Source organism: Arvicanthis niloticus, chromosome 21, assembly GCF_011762505.2.
Source record: "Arvicanthis niloticus isolate mArvNil1 chromosome 21, mArvNil1.pat.X, whole genome shotgun sequence".
NCBI lineage: Eukaryota > Metazoa > Chordata > Mammalia > Rodentia > Muridae > Arvicanthis > Arvicanthis niloticus.
Window position 1 is genome coordinate 27,945,828 of NC_047678.1, and position 18,547 is coordinate 27,964,374.

The 18,547-nt window shown below is 40.7% G+C and overlaps 2 protein-coding genes across 12 annotated transcripts in view; both read right to left on the reverse strand.

The window, feature by feature from the left end:
- Rbm5 (RNA binding motif protein 5) overlaps positions 1-12,596 on the reverse strand; it is a 29,495-nt gene extending 16,899 nt beyond the window's left edge. For 2 of the 3 annotated variants that reach the window (XM_034484621.2, XM_034484619.2), the window contains exons 1-6: positions 12,469-12,596; positions 11,121-11,186; positions 8,838-9,003; positions 7,566-7,721; positions 3,095-3,164; positions 2,536-2,609 (exon numbers count right to left, since the gene is read on the reverse strand). In XM_034484621.2, coding sequence (XP_034340512.1) covers positions 2,536-2,609; positions 3,095-3,164; positions 7,566-7,721; positions 8,838-9,003; positions 11,121-11,137 — 483 coding nt within the window. In that variant the 5' untranslated portion in view covers positions 11,138-11,186; positions 12,469-12,596. Of the gene's footprint in view, positions 1-2,535; positions 2,610-3,094; positions 3,165-7,565; positions 7,722-8,837; positions 9,004-11,120; positions 11,187-12,111 lie in introns of all 3 variants that reach the window. The other variant, XM_034484620.1, reaches the window with a different exon arrangement.
- Positions 12,597-15,308: 2,712 nt separating this feature from the next.
- The window catches only part of Rbm6 (RNA binding motif protein 6), an 89,755-nt gene continuing 86,516 nt past the window's right edge, over positions 15,309-18,547 (reverse strand). For all 9 annotated transcript variants that reach the window (XM_076918139.1, XM_034484036.2, XM_034484039.2 and 6 more), the window contains 2 exons: positions 16,389-16,518; positions 15,309-15,555 (listed from right to left, as the gene is read on the reverse strand). In XM_076918139.1, coding sequence (XP_076774254.1) covers positions 15,430-15,555; positions 16,389-16,518 — 256 coding nt within the window. In that variant the 3' untranslated portion in view covers positions 15,309-15,429. The remainder of the gene's footprint in view (positions 15,556-16,388; positions 16,519-18,547) is intronic.

Below are 18,547 nucleotides of genomic sequence, written 5' to 3' on the forward strand. Positions count from 1 at the left end.
GCCAAACACTAAACGCTGACATGCACCAGGCTGTGTCTCCCGCAGAGACAGAAGTCCTAATATTTAGCATTGACAGGATGCCTGAGAGTGACAGTGTATTTCAAACAGAAGACAGACCTCTTCCAGTTCTGAGGCTGTCTCCTTTATTAGCCCTTAACATGGTGTCCTTGGGCTTGGCGTCACCTTCTCCCAGTCCCCCATCCTTATATAATGTAAAAGCCTTTGTATTTTCCCTTCCCCCAAATTCTTGCTTCAGGATGTGTTCTTTGGAGGGACAAGGGGGTGGGGGTGGGCTCTCATTTTAAAAGGGAACTTGATCATATTTCCTTCTGAGTAAGGACTACTCTCAATGCTACCAACTCTAAAACAGCTAAAAGGTTTTCTTGACAAATGTGATCATGTCATGTCCTAGATGATTGGTGTGCTTTTTCTCTGAAATGGATTGTACTCTCTTCAGGATGAGTAACCAGGAGGCCAATGAAGTTTCTTCAGGGGGTTAGGAAAGTCCATAAAGTATATAATACCTTATCATTTAAGTCAACCAAGTGAGGGACTTAAAAGGTCAAAACTCTGAGCTGAATCAATAGAGCCAAGAGCATCCCTGGCACCTGCCCCCAAAGAGCCTTCATTTAATAGGAGTGTCTTCTCTGTTCTTGTCACAGGAAGGGGAACGGTGGTTGTACTAGTTGTCTAACACTATCAGAACAGACTTAAATAGGATATTCAGATTTTAGTTTACACTTTTTGAGACAGGGTCTCACTATGTGTTTCCAAAATCTGCCTGTCTTTGCCTCTGGAGTTCTGGGATTAAAGGCATGAGCCAACATATCCAGCTCAGATTTTTAAAAGGAGTCTAACCCCTTTACAAATAAATACCGTTGGGCAATTTGGTTCTCACAAATCATACTATGAATTTTGTCTTTGTAGCATCTAAAGGCAAAATTGCATGTCTGGCCGAGTTGGAAAGAACAGAAAGGCCATCGATGCACTATGATGTACAGAAGCAAATGTAAGACTTCAACATATCCCACTAGGAGGGATGTGTGTTGGAAGAGACTCCAATCTACCACTGGGTTCCTAATCCTACTGGCCTTATATTTCTGGAGTGAATTTGAATTATAAAAAATTTACATATTAATAAAGCTTTGTATACATTAAAATTGCAAAACTTTACAATGTCTTAATAGGTTTTAATTTCTTAGGTTAGCCATTCTGACACATCTACTGTATCAAAACTGGCTGTCAAGAAAATAGACTTATACAGGAAGCTTTATCATGCACATTCTAGATTTACTAGAACAGTATTCCATGGTAAGAAATGAAGTTCTGCTTTAAAAGAGAGGACTGTGATGGTTGGTTATTTACTTATTTAGACAGGGTCTCATTAGTTAGTGCTCACTGTCCCGGAATTCATGCTGTAGACCAGGCTGTCCTCAGACCCTAGAGACCCACAGCAGTGCTGTGATTAAAGGTGTGCATTACCATTGCCTGGCTTGAATTTTTTTATTTTAAAGATAAAAGTCTTGCTCTGTAGTCCAGGTTGGCCTTGAACTCATGATTGTCTTTCCTTACTCACTCTCCTGAAGTCTGAGATTTACAAGAGTGAGTCACCATATCTGACAGGTTTTAATTTCTGAGCTATTATACTACAAGGCCTGACAAGATATTGAGAATCTTCAATACAAATTGGTCAAAAAAACACTCGTACCTTAAATTAAGTCTTGCCATAAATGGTTATATTGGCCAATTATATAACCTAACTCTTGGGTGACTAGGATCATAAAATGCTGTTTAAAAAAAAACCACAACTTCCTACTTAAAGGTAGTCAATATATTGTCCTTTGGGGTTCTTGCAGAAAAAAAATTTTTTTTAAGTGACTAACATTGAACATTATCTTGACATAGTATAAAATGTCAGTTAAGGCTTCAATAGATGATTTATTTTGAGCAGATTTTAAGAGGCATTCTCAAGGAGATTAAATTCTTAATGCCACTATGCCTAGATTAGACAGCAAGAACACAGTGATTCCATACCAATCTTATCAAGCCTTATTGTTCAAAAACTCTACTTGGTCCCTAAGTCACAAGATCCATCTGAGAAGTCACGCCTCTAGTTGGCTTATGGTCTTCAGGCAGTAATAAGGAGTCATGCATAGAAGTGCCTGCTACAGACTTCCAGTATGTTCTCCTCACTGTCACACAGAGTTTGACAGTTTAGATACTCTCAATGTATACAACAAGCAGGATGTAATTAGGTTATGTTGTTGACTATCACACAGATTTTCAGAAGGTAAAGTTCTGTTAGGTAGCCATGTTTAAAATCAGAACATATTCTGCAACATCTTCTTGGAACTGTATTTACTCTAGTAATATCAATTTTAATATACACAAAGCTTTTTTGTTGTTGTTAAAAATATTAAAATCAAGTCACTCCTTTGGAACAAACCACTCCTTCAACCTTTTTTTTTTTTTTTTTTTAAATTGTACAGACTTGTTCCATTTTCATGAATATCTAGACTTGGTGAGTGAAGCAACCTGATTGGCTTCCATCCAGCTGGTAGCATCTTGCAAGTGATAAAACTCCACGAAGGCGAAACCACGGCTTACACCTAGAGACAGCATTCAGATATAGACGGGATACTCGTGTTAGTCAGTTCCTTTACAACAGGTGAATCTCTCTCCCACTGCTTCAACACTGCGTGACAAAGCCAATTGGGAAGCAGCTTTACAAATGTGACTTGACTTGGGGATCTTCTTGACACTTTGCCATGGCAAGGAACAGCCGCCTGAATTAAATGCCACTTGATTTGATTCCACACTTAAAGTAACCATGCAATCGACTATGAACAGTCAAACAAGGAGTTTATAAATCATTACTTACCGAAGGAAAAGAAAACCCCTAAAAGCAAAGTTTCTAAAAAGGTCCTCAGGTGCTAGCATCGTTTTCAAAGTCATTCATATTCCTTAGCCATGGCAAACCTTTCATTCTGAATTCATGTGTTTGAAGGCTGGGGTTTATCAGGATGTATTTTAGGGACTGAGGTGGGAATGGGGAAGAGAACTATTAACAGGCAGGAACCAAGCAAGCTCTCACCTGTTTTCCTCTTCATCAGCCTCACATCTGCAGGCTGAGGGCCTTCAAAGGACTCCATCATTTCTCGAATCTGTACAGGGTTTTACAGTTAGTTTAAGCTACAGTCATAAAAAAAACTTAAGAAGTAGGATTATATCAGCTGTTTAGTCAGTCAAGTTTTTCACTTATACCACCAAAATACATTTATCTTAAAGGTGCTAGTGACTATTTTTCATGAAAATAAAGCTAACAATCTTGCTATGTGCTACCTAGATACTTTCCTCCAGTCCAGTTATTTACATTATTCTACAGTCCTGATCATGACATGACTAAATCCTTAATCTCATGGCCTTATATGCTGAAGAACACAGGATATGTCACTGTCTGAACAAGAATAAGAGAGTCGGCCAAATTCAGGTCTGAAATTCCAATCAGGAGACCGAAACAAAGGATTAAAAGCTTGAGGCATACTTGGAAAGCAGAAACAGGTGAAGTTCTGAGTTCGAGGCCAGCCTGAAGACAAGGAGTTCCAGGAAACCTCTTTGTAACAGAGCTACAAAGAGGAAAGGAAGGACAAATAAGACAGACACTGAAAGGCTATAAATGAAAATTCCTGTGTTCAAAGCCTACTCTGACATCCCCAATGCTTCCAATTCCATCCTTTTCTCAGTTGCTGGATTTGCCAATAAAGGAACATACAGATACACTTTATTTACTTGTTTTTCGAGACAGGGTTTCTCTGTGTAGTCCTGGCTGCCCTGGAACTCACTCTGTAGACCAGGCTAGCCTCGAACTCAGAAATCTGCCTGTCTCTGCCTCCTAAGTGCTGGGAATTAAAGGCGTGTGCCACCACTGCCCGGCTCAGATACACTTTATGACCCAGACTTGGTTGTAAGTTTGGCATGGTTGATATTAGCTTGTTAACAAATTTTCTCTATCATTTATTGGAAAAAAAATTATGGTCAGTTAAGATGGTTTGGTGGGCAAAGGTCAAGCTCCAAGACTCACATTGAAACTAAAGAACTGACTCCTGAAAGCTGTTTTCTGACCTTCACATGTGTGCTCCCCAAAACAATAAATGTAACAGCAATAAATCAAACTGACTGATACCATATATGAGAGACTGTTGGGATCCTAACAAGCACATTGTCTAGGAATACCGAACCAACTGGGAATGGCAGAAACTACAGCTGGCTGGGTTTTCAAAGCCTCCAACTAATATTTCTTCTTGCCTTTCTCCTGCCAGTAGCATCTGACCATCACCAAATTAAGCGGTCTGTGTAAGGCCTTATCTAGGTTCAGTTTGTTTCTATACTTTATATCAGCTCATAATTCTATTTACTATACCCTTCCCCCAGTTTTCTATCCAACAGAAGCATTTTTATCTCTCAAAAATGAGGTCCACTAATATCTAAACCCCATGGAATTCTTTCCTCATCTTTTACTAGTAAAAATTTCTCTTGAGGTGGTGCATGCCTTTAATCCCAGCACTTGGGAGGTCTACAGAGTGAGTTCCAGAACAGCCAGGGCTATACAGAGAAACTCTGTCTTGAAAAAAACCAAAAATTTCTCTTGAAAAAAGTTACTGTGTTCTTCAGTCAGACTTTATCCAAGTCCTATGAAGAAAGTCCAGGCATGGTGGCAAATGAACTTGGAAGGCAGAGGCAGGAGGATTTCTGTGAGTTTGAGGTCAGCATGGTCAACACTACATAGATTCCTACCAAAGCCCCAAACAAAAGGTTCCACACAATATCTGGCTCCCTGAATACTCTCACCACGTACAGGAGAACAAAGGTCTTGCTATATAGCCCTTCCCCCCAAAAAAGTGTCTGTGTCTGTGTCTGTCTGTCTCTCTCTCTCTCCCTCTCACAAACACACACACACACGTCTTGCCAAAACTAGTTTAGAACTCTGTTCAAACCTCCTTCCTGCCTCAGCCTCCTCATCCTTAGCAGCTGGGATTAGAGGCATATGCTATGATATCTAGGAAAGCCAACTTGTCACTATATGCTACAGTATCATATGCTGACTTGGCTGTTCATATTTTTTTCATGGAATAGTAGGTGGCTTTGCATCACAGTGACAAAGAAATAACAACTTAATATTTCACTGTAAATAGCCTACCTCACATTTACTATAATAGTTACTTCCAGTTTAAAAATCTGTATCTTTAGATTTAAGTTTTTACTAAATATTATGACATTTATTACTTTGTTCCTTGGCAACAGATTCTGGCATTTATATCTCTTAAAAATATATTTTGGGGATCTTGAGAGATGGCTCAGTAGTTAAGAGCACTGACTGCTATTCCAAAAGTCCGGAGTCCAATTTCTAGTAACCACATGGAGGATCACAAAGATTTGTAATGGAATCTAACAGCCTCTTCTGGCATGCAGGCATACAATGTAAATAGAGTGCCGATGTGCATAAGTAAATACATCTTAAAAAACAAAAATATATTTTGTGGTAGTAATGATAAAAACATAAACTTTTAATCCCAGCACACAGGAGACAGAGACAGACAGATCTCTGAGTTTGACACCAGCCTAGGCTACAGAAGTACCCCCCCAGGACAACCTAGAAAATTCTGTCTTGAATGCACCTGACTCCCACCCACACAACAAAAAAACATGTTTAACCTCACATTCTTTCAGCACACTGTCTTCAGGGATTAGAACAATGAACAATGGTTCAGACAGAAGCTCATTCTCAGAAATGCAACACTGTATAAAGAGAAGCACACTGGTAACTACAGTGCAGGTGCTGTGTGAAAACACTAACAGTGTGGACAAAGAATTCTATTCCACTTGTTAAATCATGAATCATGACAAATACGGAACTCTGAGGGGATAATGCATTTGTCCAAAGAGGAACAATAAATAAAAAGCAAGTACATGTAGCTAGAAAAAAAGGTAAGACTTGAAATACTATTAGAAATTAAGAAATGTCAGGCTGGAGAGATGGTTTAGAAGTTAAGAGCACTGACTGCTCTTCCAGAGGACCCAGGTTCAATTTTCAGCACCCACATACATGGCAGCTCACAACTATCTGTAACTCCAGTTCCAGGAGACCTTTGGCATCTTCAGACAGACATGCAAACAAAACACCAATGCACATAAAACAAAAGTATATAAATCTTTTTTAAAAAATTAAGGGGCTAGAGAGATGGCTCAGTGGTTAAGAGCACTGACTGCACTTCTAGAGGTCCTGAGTTCAATTCCCAGCAACCACATAGTGGCTCACAACCATCTGTAATGGGATCTGATGCCCTCTTCTGGTGTGCGCCTGAAGACAGCAACAGTGTACTTGTATAAATAATAATAAATAAAATTGAAAAATTATTTAAAAAATTAAGAAATGTCAAGGGATGAAGTACTGTTTTCAATATGCTTTTCTGAGATTTCAAATAGAAAATGTAATTTTGTTCAGAATAAAAGACAGCCAGATTACTAACACTATTAATTTCTGGTTTTCTTTTTGGCGGTGTTAAGAACCCAGTCTTTGGGTTCTTTAAGGGTCTTGTTATATACCTTGGACTGGCCTGAAATGACCAATCTTTCTGCCTCAGCCTCTTGAGTGTTTACATTATTAGTATATTGATCAGGCTGGGCACTAAAAATTAATTTTTCTTTAAAAATTTTCAAAAATCTTATACACATATGCATTTTGCCACATGTATGGCTGGCTATGTATCATATTTGTGCCTCATACCTTTGAAGGTCAAAAAAAGGCATCCTGGAACTGGAGTTAGAAAAAGTTGTGGAATTGAACCCAGGTCCTCTGGAAGAGCAGTCACTGTTCTCAACTGCTGAAATATCTTTCTAGCCCCTTAAACAGAAGCACTTTATTAATGGGGGTAGGAGGAGGCAATTGAACGTGAAAGTAGACTACTGAGCTTGGGAAAGACTAATCCTCAAAAACAAAAGTTTTTTTTTTTTTTTTTTTTTTTTTTAGTCCTAGCTAGTCTAGAACTTACTATAAAGATCATAATGGATTCTCAGGGAGATCTTCTCTTGCTTCTACCACTTAAGTGCTAGGATTACAGGTGTGAGGTATCATGCCCAGCTTTAAAACCTTTAAAAGTATTAGCTTCACCATCTAATAGCTAATGAACAAACAAGGCTTATTATAGTCAGAAACTTTACAAAATTATATCCTGATCTTCAAAGGTTAGATATACATAGTACTTTTCTTTAGTCCACCACCAAAGAAAGAAATCTATTCCACTAAATGACATCAGATAGCACCATGAGACAAGTATTCTTGAGCCAGGCGGTGGTGGCGCACGCCTTTAATCCCAGCACTTGGGAGGCAGAGGCAGGCGGATTTCTGAGTTCGAGGCCAGCCTGGTCTACAGAGTGAGTTCCAGGACAGCCAGGGCTACACAGAGAAACCCTGTCTCAAAAAACAAAACAAAACAAAACAAAACAAAAAAACCAAGTATGCTTGTTGTCCCTACTAGAATGTTAGACCTATTTGTTGCTTCTCTTACATCGCTCTCGGTGATGGTGATAGGAAGGCCACGGAGCATGATGGTCTTGCTCTCTCTCTCATCACTGATGTCATGTCTATAGTCATGTTCTCCATAGTCACCATCTGAATGGTAGCCATCTTCAGAACGGTCACTGTTCCTTCTTTCACGTTCCCTCTGGTCCAAAGAAAACAAAATTATAATTAAAGTCACCCTTTACCCTTTGAACTAGACCCTATGTGTACCATGTGCACCCCTGGTACCCACAGAGTTGAGAAGATGATGCCAGTTAGCTTGGAATTGGAGCTAAAGATAGTTGTAAACCACCATGTGGGTGCTAGAAACAAACCTAGAGCCTCTGCAAGAACAGCTAATATTGACTGCTGAGCTATTCCAGGGGACCCAGGTTCAACTCCCATTACCCACATGAACAGCTCACAACTGTAATCCCAGTTTCAGAGGTTCTGTACCCTCATACAGACATCCACGTAGGCAAAGCAATATAAATATTGATAAATATAAATAAATCTTAAAAGTGGAAAAAGTGTATAAAGTTATACAGGCTGTATTATTTCCGAACAGATATGAACAAGTATGTAATACTAAAAAAAAGTACTGGGTGATGCTGGTGGCACACACCTTTAATCCCAGCACAGGAGGCAGAGGCAGGTGGATCTCTGAGTTTGAGATTAGCCTGGTTTACAAAGGGACATTCAGGACAGTCAGGGATACACAGAGAAACTCAAACGAACAAACAAAACTAAATCACATCAAAACCCCCACAGATACCAAGGACCAAATCTATGGCCTTGCACATGCTATGCAAATGTTCTATCCTTGAGCTACATCCCACCCTCTACCACCTCATCTCTAAGATGTGAACACATCACAGGATTGAGTGGCCATGCCTTTAATCCCAGAATTTGGGAGGGAGAGACAGGAGGATCTGTGAGTCTGAAGTCAGCCCAGCTCCACACAGTTCCAGGCAGCAGTTAACATAGTGAGACTCTGGTGGCAGGAATTGGGGGGTCCTTCTTATAACCTGTCTTATAAGGCTGTATTGGCATGCAAAGAAGCTCATGGCGTTCAAGGACTCAAAGGAGTCTATGGTGAGCCTCACACAATTGGCTAACATTAGTATTAAAGACCCACTTTGTCTCTGCAAGTTACATTCAACTTTGAGTATGCTTCTGAGTGATCAGTGTAATTTTCAAGTTGCTACATTTCCTTACTTTACAAGAAGATTGTCCATATAATTTTAATTAATTTTAATTGATAATGGTTATTACTCACCTCTGGACTATCATAGTCTCGATAGTCATCATATCTATCACCTCTCCGATCATCACTTGATCTTTTGTAATCTGAGTCCCTCCGCCTGCTTCTAGATTCACGCTCATCACGGTCATCCCTGTCTATGATGGAACCATATCTTCCACTTCGTTCTGTTCTACTCACTCTGCAAAGAAATATAATGTTCATTAAGTATATCATTTCATGCATTCAGAAAAAAATCACCTCACATATCAGTTTATAAGGTACATCCAAATAGTTTAATGTATCCCTTAAAACATACCACCAATGTTTAGTTTACAAAGGTATGTACTGAGAAAACATACATAGGCAAGTTGTGGTGATACATGCCTTTAATCACAGGAGGCAAAGGCAGGAGAGTGATCTCTAGAGTTTTAGATCAGCCAGGTCTATGTGGTTAGACAGTCTCAAGAAAAAGATGAGAGAAAACACAAACACACAATTTTATGGAACTGACACAAAGTCAGAAGATATAACTATTAGTTATTTGAGTTAAAAGTTTTTGAGAAGCGAACATATTCTCAAAATATATTCTTATGCTTCCTTAAGCCTATGGTTGATATATTATTCCTTTATTTCCATTTTAGATCACATTGCCCAAGACAGCAAGAAAGTAGTTACCTAAATCTCATCCAATTTCAGAGTAAATATTTTTTCCTTTTTTTGTTTTTCTTTCTTTCTTTTTTCTTTTTTTTTGGTTTTTTTTCGAGACAGGGTTTCTCTGCGTAGCCCTGGCTGTCCTGGAACTCACTCTGTAGACCAGGCTGGCCTCGAACTCAAAAATCTGCCTTCCTCTGCCTCCCAAGTGCTGGGATTAAAGGTGTGCGCCACCACTGCCCAGCAAGGTTTTTCTTTTTCTTTCTTTCTTTTTAAGATTTTATTTTATGTATGTGAGTACACCTTTGCTGTCCTCAGACACACCAGAAGAGGGCATCAGATCCCACTACAGATGGTTGTGAGCCACTATGTGGTTGCTGGGACTTGAACTCAAGAGCAGTCAGTTCTCCTAACCTCCTAAGCCATCTCTCCAGCCCCCTTTTTGGTTTTTGAAACAGGGTTTCTCTGGAACTGTCCTGGAACTCACTCTGTACACCATGCCTCTGCCTCCTGAGTGCTGGGATCAAAATTGAGTGCAACCTCTGCCCAGTATCTAAGTATACTCTCAAAGGTGCCACACAAACCAGAAATGGACCAATGCCCTAAAAAACCTTAGTCTTCCCTCCAACCCCCTTTACCTGAGTAGTTCATCTGTATACATAAGTAGATGATCACTCCAAACTAACAGGCTCAGAAAACATTTATTTCATATAACATTCTTTTTTACTATGGGCAGCAAAAGGTCACATTTTAATTACACATGTTATTGAAGCAATAACATGTGTAATAATAATAAATTGACATAAATAAATCTTTCTAGGATGTCAATTTCATCTATCACAAGAACTGGCCTCTCAATAATAAGAATATGTGAAGGCTTTGGTAAGTCAAATGTTTTGAGATCTCCATATCCACAGTTGCTGAAACAGCCAACAGTTTTCATCTTTGTTTAGTTTATTTGGTCATATTGGAGATCGATACTCATACCTCATATACCACTGAGCTAGCTCTAACCCCAGTCCTAATACGTTTTATGTTAATTCTCTAGCTTTTCCCTTTATTATCTTGATGTAACACATGATCCCAGGCTGCTCAGCTCTGAGTCTCCGCCACTGTACCTATCACTAGGGAATAAGAAGGACTGGCACTCCCTCACTGCTTGTCAAGCAGGCTTTGAATAGCTCTTGCCCACAGCTGGAACTTTCCATGGCCTACTCCACATGGCTTTCTTTAACCTAATTCTTAGCCTTCGGGTTTTCACCTTAGACAGTACTTTCTCCAAGACACTTTCCTGTGCTTCTTATGTGTCCAGACAGTACTTTTTTTTTTTTTATCATAACTGTTAACTCTCTCACTAGACTGAAGCTTGTGAGAACAGAATCACAAAGGTGGTAACTTGGAACACTTGAAACAATATACATTTAAATATCTGTTTGCTAAGTAAACAATGTATTAGCGTTGTGGTTGGTTTTCTTTTCTTTTTGAGAGAGGCCTTTTCTATGTAGCCCTGGCTGGCCTAGAACTCAACGAGATTTGCCTGCCTCTGCTGGGATTAAAACAGTAAGCTGCCACCACCACACAGAGCTGAATAAACAATTTTAAAGAAAATAGTTCAGTCCCTACTAAGTTTCTGAGATCAAAGGCATGGGATGTATTGAGACTCACCTTTTGTCTGAACCCATTGTCTCACTGAGGATCTAGCACGCTGCTTCAAAAGGGTTAATTTTTCCCCTGGGGGTGGGAATAGAAAAATTGCAAATTTCAGAGATCACTTAATTCAAGTACCCTGCAAACTGGGATAGAAACTGTGGCTAATTCTTAGCCATGACTAAAATGAGGAAGGAAAAAGAGGCCTGTCAACATTAAATCGTGCTATCATTTTGTTAAGAAGCAGGAAGACAAAGGATGCTTTAACATATTAAGATTATATATTCAATAAGAAACTCAAGAAGGGTGAAGGCTTTAGACATCTTAGATACTACTATGATTACAAAGCAAAAAGCTCCTTATTTTCATAACCAAAGCAACTCTACTGAGATGGACAATGGTTAAATCATTCATCCAAGTGTCTTCATTAATATAAAATTCAACACTAAAATTGTAAAACAGTTTCAAATTTTTCTGACAAAAACTTAGAAGCTGGAATGCTGATCTGACTAAAATTTACATACATAACGCACCGCCTGATCTCAATCTATTTCAGTAAGGTAAGACCAAACCTTGACTGGCCTTAATAATAGCACCTATGTCTTGGACCAACCCTCATCGACACAGGCCACAGAGTAACCAACAGCTTTTCCCCAGCCGATAAGCCGGAATAAAACACCACATAGCTATACTCTTAGATGCCTGTAATATCCTAGAAACTATAGTTACAACCATTTCTATAATGTGGTCTTTAAAGAAGGCACTCAACAACCATTCGTTGACTTAAAAAGAGAGACATCTAGTGATTCAAGTTCCGGGGTCGAACGGCTACGGCTGCCCCTTGTTTCGCCGGAGATGCCCGCACCCACCTCCGCGGGAGGTGCCCGTGCCCACCTCCGCGGGATATCGCAGCTGAGATGGGGGCGATAAGACCTGTGCAAATGGATCTGGCATTTAGTCCATCTTTCCTATCTTACATACATTCCTCCCCACACCCATTCCCAACCACCTTTCGCAGAGCGAGATTCAGTTGCAGACGCAGGGCGATGATGGCTTAAGAGATTGCCAAGCGTTTCCGAGGGGTGTCCGAAGGACCGGCGCTCCACAGCTCCGCAGGATTGGGGATTCGGGACAACGTCCCAGCAAGAGACAAACAACTCGAAAGAGGCGGGCCGAGGATCGGGTTAGGGGGCGACCTATGAAAGCAGAGCCAGAGGCAAGGAGGGGCGCGGCCCTTAAACGCTAGCTTAGTTTAGTCCCTCCAAAGACGCGGCTGAGCGGTCACCTCTGGCGGCTGACAGGCAGACTCAAAAGACAGCACCAATGGTAAAATCACTGGGGCGTAATGGACGGCCGCCGCACTCACCCCCACAGAGGGAACAAAGCAGAAGCAGTAGCGGCTCTGCGTCCCAGAACCCCCTACAAGGTTCGGCCGCTCCACAAAATGGCGTCTCCACCGACCGTCTTCTCCTACCCACAGTACCTCGCGCGTCGACCCTCCCCACCCCCACCAAACTCCCGCCCCACCCGCCTCTCCAGAGGCATCCAATCAGCGAAGGGGCCCGTCTGCGCGAGGGCTGCCGGGAAGTGTGGTCGCCCAGGCAGCCTGTCACTAGACCCTGCGTTAATTTTTTTGCGTATTTCATCTGCTCCATGACAAAGCTGCCATTCAACCTTTGAGAACCCGGATGTGAACTCTACCAGCGCTTGACACACTGTAAAGCATATACTCCAGTTCGTAGAGAAGGCATACTACTGATTACTTTCATAGACACTAGGTTAGACTTTGTACAGGGGTCTTCACAAATATTCTCTGACCATGACGATGTAATTGTACTCCAGATAACAAAGCAGGCTTGCCAAGGCTTTGAAGCCATTTTGGACAACTTTATTCTCTCTCTTAGGGCAAGTCACTAATGTCTTGTTTTGCAAACATACAGAGCTAATAAGTTGGTAAACTGGAAACCGAACTAGCTTGTTTTCAGAAGCCATGACCGCAGCTAGAATGTGAACTCCAGAACAATGGGGATATTTTGTTGTAAGATCCCCGTCACAAGCAGAACAAAACGATAAAATAATCAAACCCGTGAGATGGCCTCATTAGGTAAGGCTTACTGCCAAGTCTAAGAACCTGAGTTCGTCTCTGCAACTCACATGTTGGAAATAGAGAACCACTCATAATAGTAGTCTTCTGATGTGGCAAACATGGATACACGAAAAATAAGTAAATGTAAAACAACCCAAATTCAAATCACCACCCCATCATCTGTTAAAAAAACAGACAAAACCCTAGAGGGTTCCCCCCTCCCACTCTGCTCTTTGTAAAGATATTCTTACCATCATTTACGATAACTTGCTCTCTGCATATGTAGTTATTAGGGAGCTGATTTTCCGTTTTGTTTTTATTTTCCTTCCCCTCCCAATCCTCTTCTTTAGAAAGTATCTCTATAGTTCAGGCTAGTCTGGAACTCACAGTGTAGACCAGACTGTCTGGTAGACTGTCTAAGTGGATCCATCTACTTATAGCATTGGAATGTTTTTCTGATCCGCCAGCGATTAGGAGTCTGTGATGGGATTAAAGGTGTGCTGGAATTAGGGTAACTGAAACTGGCTGGAAATGTCTGAAAACATTGTTCCTTGTCTGCAGATCAGAGAAAGCACTTGTAGCAGGGTATGATGACCCATGCCTTTAATCCCAGAGGCAATCAGATCTCGGTTCAAGGCCAGCCTGGTTTACAAAGTGAGCTACAGGAAAGCCAGGGTGACATAGAGAATTCACTGGTTGCTGGGATTAAAGGTGAGCCATTATGCTCAGCTGGCAATTCAATTTTTTTTTTTTTGGTTTTTTGAGACAGATGGAGACAGGGTTTCTCTGTGTAGCCCTGGCTGTCCTGGAACTCACTCTGTACACCAGGCTGGCCTGGAACTCAGAAATCCACCAGCCTCTGCCTCCCAAGTTCTGGGATTAAAGGTGTGCACCAGCACTGCCCAGCTCAATTTTAAACTCAAAAGCTATTCCATTTTCCTTAGACAGATTCCATTTAGGGATGAATGCCATCCTCTTAATCGTTTCTGTTGAGTTACATTGTTCTGGTGAGTAGATTAACTATATCTGCCAGGCTATCTGGTAGTTGATGTACCAAAGACAATGGAAATTTTTTTTGTTTTAAATTAAGCAACACAAATAAACAAAATGTATTGTTGAATAAAGTTTTAATAGTCTTGTCTTTCATTTTAAAAAATTTAAAAGTTGTATCAGAGAGGTGGAGATGCTCATCAGTTAAGAGTGCTTGCTGCTCTATCAGAGAATTCAAATTTGGTTTCCAACATTTGTAAGAGGGAGCACACAAGCCATTAACACCATCTCCAAGCCAGGCGGTGGTGGCGCACCCCCTAATCCAGTGAAATAATAACCTTCATGCGTCTGTTAAAACCAACCAACCAACTAATCAATCAACCAATCAAACCAACACCACCCACTCACCCAACCAAACACCTCTCAGATTATCTGGCAAAAATAAAAACAAAAAATATTTTGTCCCAGTATTGGAACTACTGCTATAGAAAATAAAGTGAAAGATATTTTTGCTTTGAGGTAGTTTTAGGGTTTTGTTTTTCTTATAGCCTTAGGGTGGCCAAAGAGCTTCTCAATCTTTAATTAGTAAACCTATATATGAAAATTTGTTTTACTTCAACACTTACCAAAACTCACAGGCTAAGAGAGACTCTTTTCACTGATGAGATCAAGGTCATTAGCTATGCTCACTTCCTTACTCTAACAGGCAGTGTTCCCTGCTTACTGTAGCATTAATTGACTGTTTCAGCATTGACTCAGACATGCCTACATGCAGGTATTTTCTTCTTTCTTTCTTTTTTAAAGATTTATTTTGGGGCTGGAGAGTAAATCTTTTATATATATATAGATATATATATAGATAGATAGATAGATAGATATAGATATAGATATATATCATCACTCTCTTCAGACACACCAGAAGAGGGCATCAGATCCCATTACAGATGGCTGTGAGCCACCAGGTGGTTGCTGGGAGTTGAACTCAGGACCTCTGGAAGAGCAGACAGTGCTCTTAACCACTGAGCCATCTCTCCAGTCCCATTTTCTAGTTCTTAACATTAAGCTCTACTTTCTATCCATTGTGTGTGTGTGTGTGGGGGGGGGGGGGGGGAAATAAAACGTTAACAAAATTTATTCACATTGAAAAAAAGTTTATTTAAAAAAGTTCTAGCAGCAAGAACAGTAACAAAACAAAAGGAGATGGACAAACAAAACAAGGAGAAAACTGTGTCCTGTGGGGCACCTCCACTCTTAATCGAGTTCTTTATATCGAGCAAACATAACTCTTCGAACAGCATCTCGGTAAGTCTCGTTAGACTGTCTCTTGCTGGTTCTTCCTGGGGCACCACCCCCAGTTCCCCTCATCCGCCCTTCAATCTGCAAAACAAAAACAAAAAGTCAAGTGAGATCTTTGGATAAGGAAGATCACAATGCCATGCTTCCAAAATAAAGGTTTCAATATTAGACACATGAGTTTTAACAGAAATGAAATGGGTAAGTCTTTGAAGGTCAGCAATTGTAGAGGCTCAATCCTATCCAAATGGGCAATATTTCCTCTGATCATCTTTTCTATGGGCTCTTCCTGAAAATAAGAGGAGCTATATCCTTCCAGGGAACCACATCTTAGCTATCAAAGATCTCATAGATAGGGGTCTCTAATCTGATTACTGGCTCCCAGGCTCTTTTCAGTCCCTGTGTTCCCTCAAAGCCCCAGGCCTTTTTGTATGTATGTATGTATGTATGTATGTATGTATGTATGTATGTATGTATGTATGATTACTAGAGCCTCAGACTGAGAAGTGAGTGTCTACCTCTGAGTCACAGTTCAGCTCTCCTGGCTCTGTTTGTAATCAAAATGATCCTTTAGTCTCAAACCACTTGGCTCCTACACTGCCCTCAGTGCTTGCTCCTTATATAAGAGTATAGTGAACTCTATTCAATTTCCTTGCCTTCTTCTCACTGTCAGGGAAATCACCAAGGGCCCAGTACAACAAATTATAACATAAGATCTAGAGGGGAGGGGCTGGTGAGTTGGCTTAGTGGATAAAGGTACTTGTCATTAAACCAGATGACCTGAGTTTGATTCAGGAAAACTGATTTCTAGAAATTGTCCTCTGATCTCTATTTTGGGAATGTGCTCTGAGTCAAGACAGAAAAACTTAAATATATTCAAGGTTCAATAACTTCCAGGAAGACAGAATTCATCTTACCTCCTCTGATGAACCCAATCCAGGATGGCTATATCCTAGGCCTGCCCCTTTCCTCCAGCCAGTGGCCTGCTGGGCACAGCCTCCTTTGCTACTGGTGTCAGTGTCTTCTTTATCAACAGTGTTACGATCACTATAAGAGAGACAGATATACTTCTACCACAATTTTCAAGGTAAGCTGCTGATCTCTTGCTGAGATCTGCTTCCTAATAAGTATATTAAGCACAACACGATATCTGTGTAACTAGGCTTGTCCTGTGGGTGCAGAGATGATTACAATTGGGCCCTGATCATGAGAAAGAACATGAACACTTGTCAATAGGTGCTTATAGGACACTGAGGAGATCAATCATGGATGTGGCAACAATGGATGTGTACCACAGAAATACAATGAAGGGAACGCAAATCTGAACAGTTACTATCAAAAGTGAAAAAAATTTAAGCAAGAAGATACATCTAAACTTGATCTGGACAAATGAGAGGCTTATGAGCTAGAAAATCTGTAGCAGGCAAGTAAGATGACTTGTGTAGTAGAGGAGTAGCATGAACTGATAAAGGCATGGTTTGAGGTCAGATTGTTAAAAGAAAAAGAAGAAAGAAAGAAAACAGAGACGGACAGAGAGAGAAGAGAAAGGGGGAGGGAGAAAAGGAGAAAGGGAGGGAGACAGGGAGGGAGACAGGGAGAGGGAGAGGGAGAGGGAGACGGGGAGGGAGACAGGGAGAGGGAGAGGGAGAGGGAGGGGGAGGGGGAGGGGGAGGGGGAGGGGGAGAGGGAGAGGGGGAGGGAGAGGGAGAAGGAGAGGGAGGGGGAGAGAGAGAGAGAGAGAGAGAGAGAGAGAGAGAGAGAGAGAGAGAGAGAGACCTTGAACGTTACACCACATTTGATACTTTAGGCAAAAAATACCTTGAAGGTCAAGCCTCTTACTAGGCAACATAAGGTAGAGTATTGTTTTGTTTCTCTGCTATCTTGGGAATCAAACCAAGGGTTTCAGCTATGTTAGGTAAGCCCTCTATACTCTCAGGTCACAGGACAGATCTCTTCATCATCTTCTGGCCTTCATGGGCACCGTGTGTGTGGTACACAAGCAGGCAAAACATCCATGTGCATAAATAATAAAAAATTGTTTGCTTGCTTTTTGTGGTACTAGAGATTGAATCTAGAACTCAGGCATGCTAGGCAAGTACTCTGTGTTAGTCCATCCCCAAGATTAGAAAGGTCAAGTCTCAGTATACAGGAAATTTCTGGTAATAGAAAGTGAATTGAAGAACAGAAAAAACAATGATTCCCTACAACTTCTGGGGTATCTCTTATCTGGATACCTCTCTTTCTCTCAACATATCTGTTTTAAAAAGCTATTTTAAGAATCTTCAATAGGCCGGGCAGTGGTGGCGCACACCTTTAATCCCAGCACTTGGGAGGCAGGCACGCGGATTTCTGAGTTCCAGGCCAGCCTGGTCTACAGAGTGAGTTCCAGGACAGCCAAGGCTATACAGAGAAATCCTGTCTCAAAAAAACAAAACAAAAAACAAAACAAAAAAAACTTCAATAGTGTCCAGAGAGATACTCAGCAAATAAGAACACTTGGCAAGGTTCAGTTCCAGCACCCACAAAAGGTGGCTGGCTCACAAGTGTTTTTAATTCTCATTTCAGAAAATTCAACACCCAGTTCTCTGGCTTGCATGTGCTCTTGCATGCATATGGTACACACACAGACAACCTCTTCACTACACATTTTATAATATTTATAAATGAATATATAATCTTTGTAGATTTATCTTATTTTATGTGTATGAATGTTTTAGTTGCATGTATATGTACCCATGTGTGACTGGTGCCCTTGAAGGTCAGAAGGAGGCATCAGATTCCCTAAATTGGAGTTATAGACAGTTGCAATAATGTGTGAGTGCTAGAAACTGAATCTGAGTCCTATGAAAGAGCAATAAGAACTCATAAAGTCATCTCTCTAACCCTCAAATAGATAAGTCTAAAAAAACTATCCTTAATAAACTTCCATTCCACTTATATACTTTATAGTGTAAAGAAGAAAGACTGAGTAAGATAGGGTGAACAGAAAGAATGAAGGAACTGACTCTGAAGGTTTAGAGGTACAAGACTGGGGTGCAGCCTCAGATAAGCACAGGAAGAAATAACCAAGATGTAA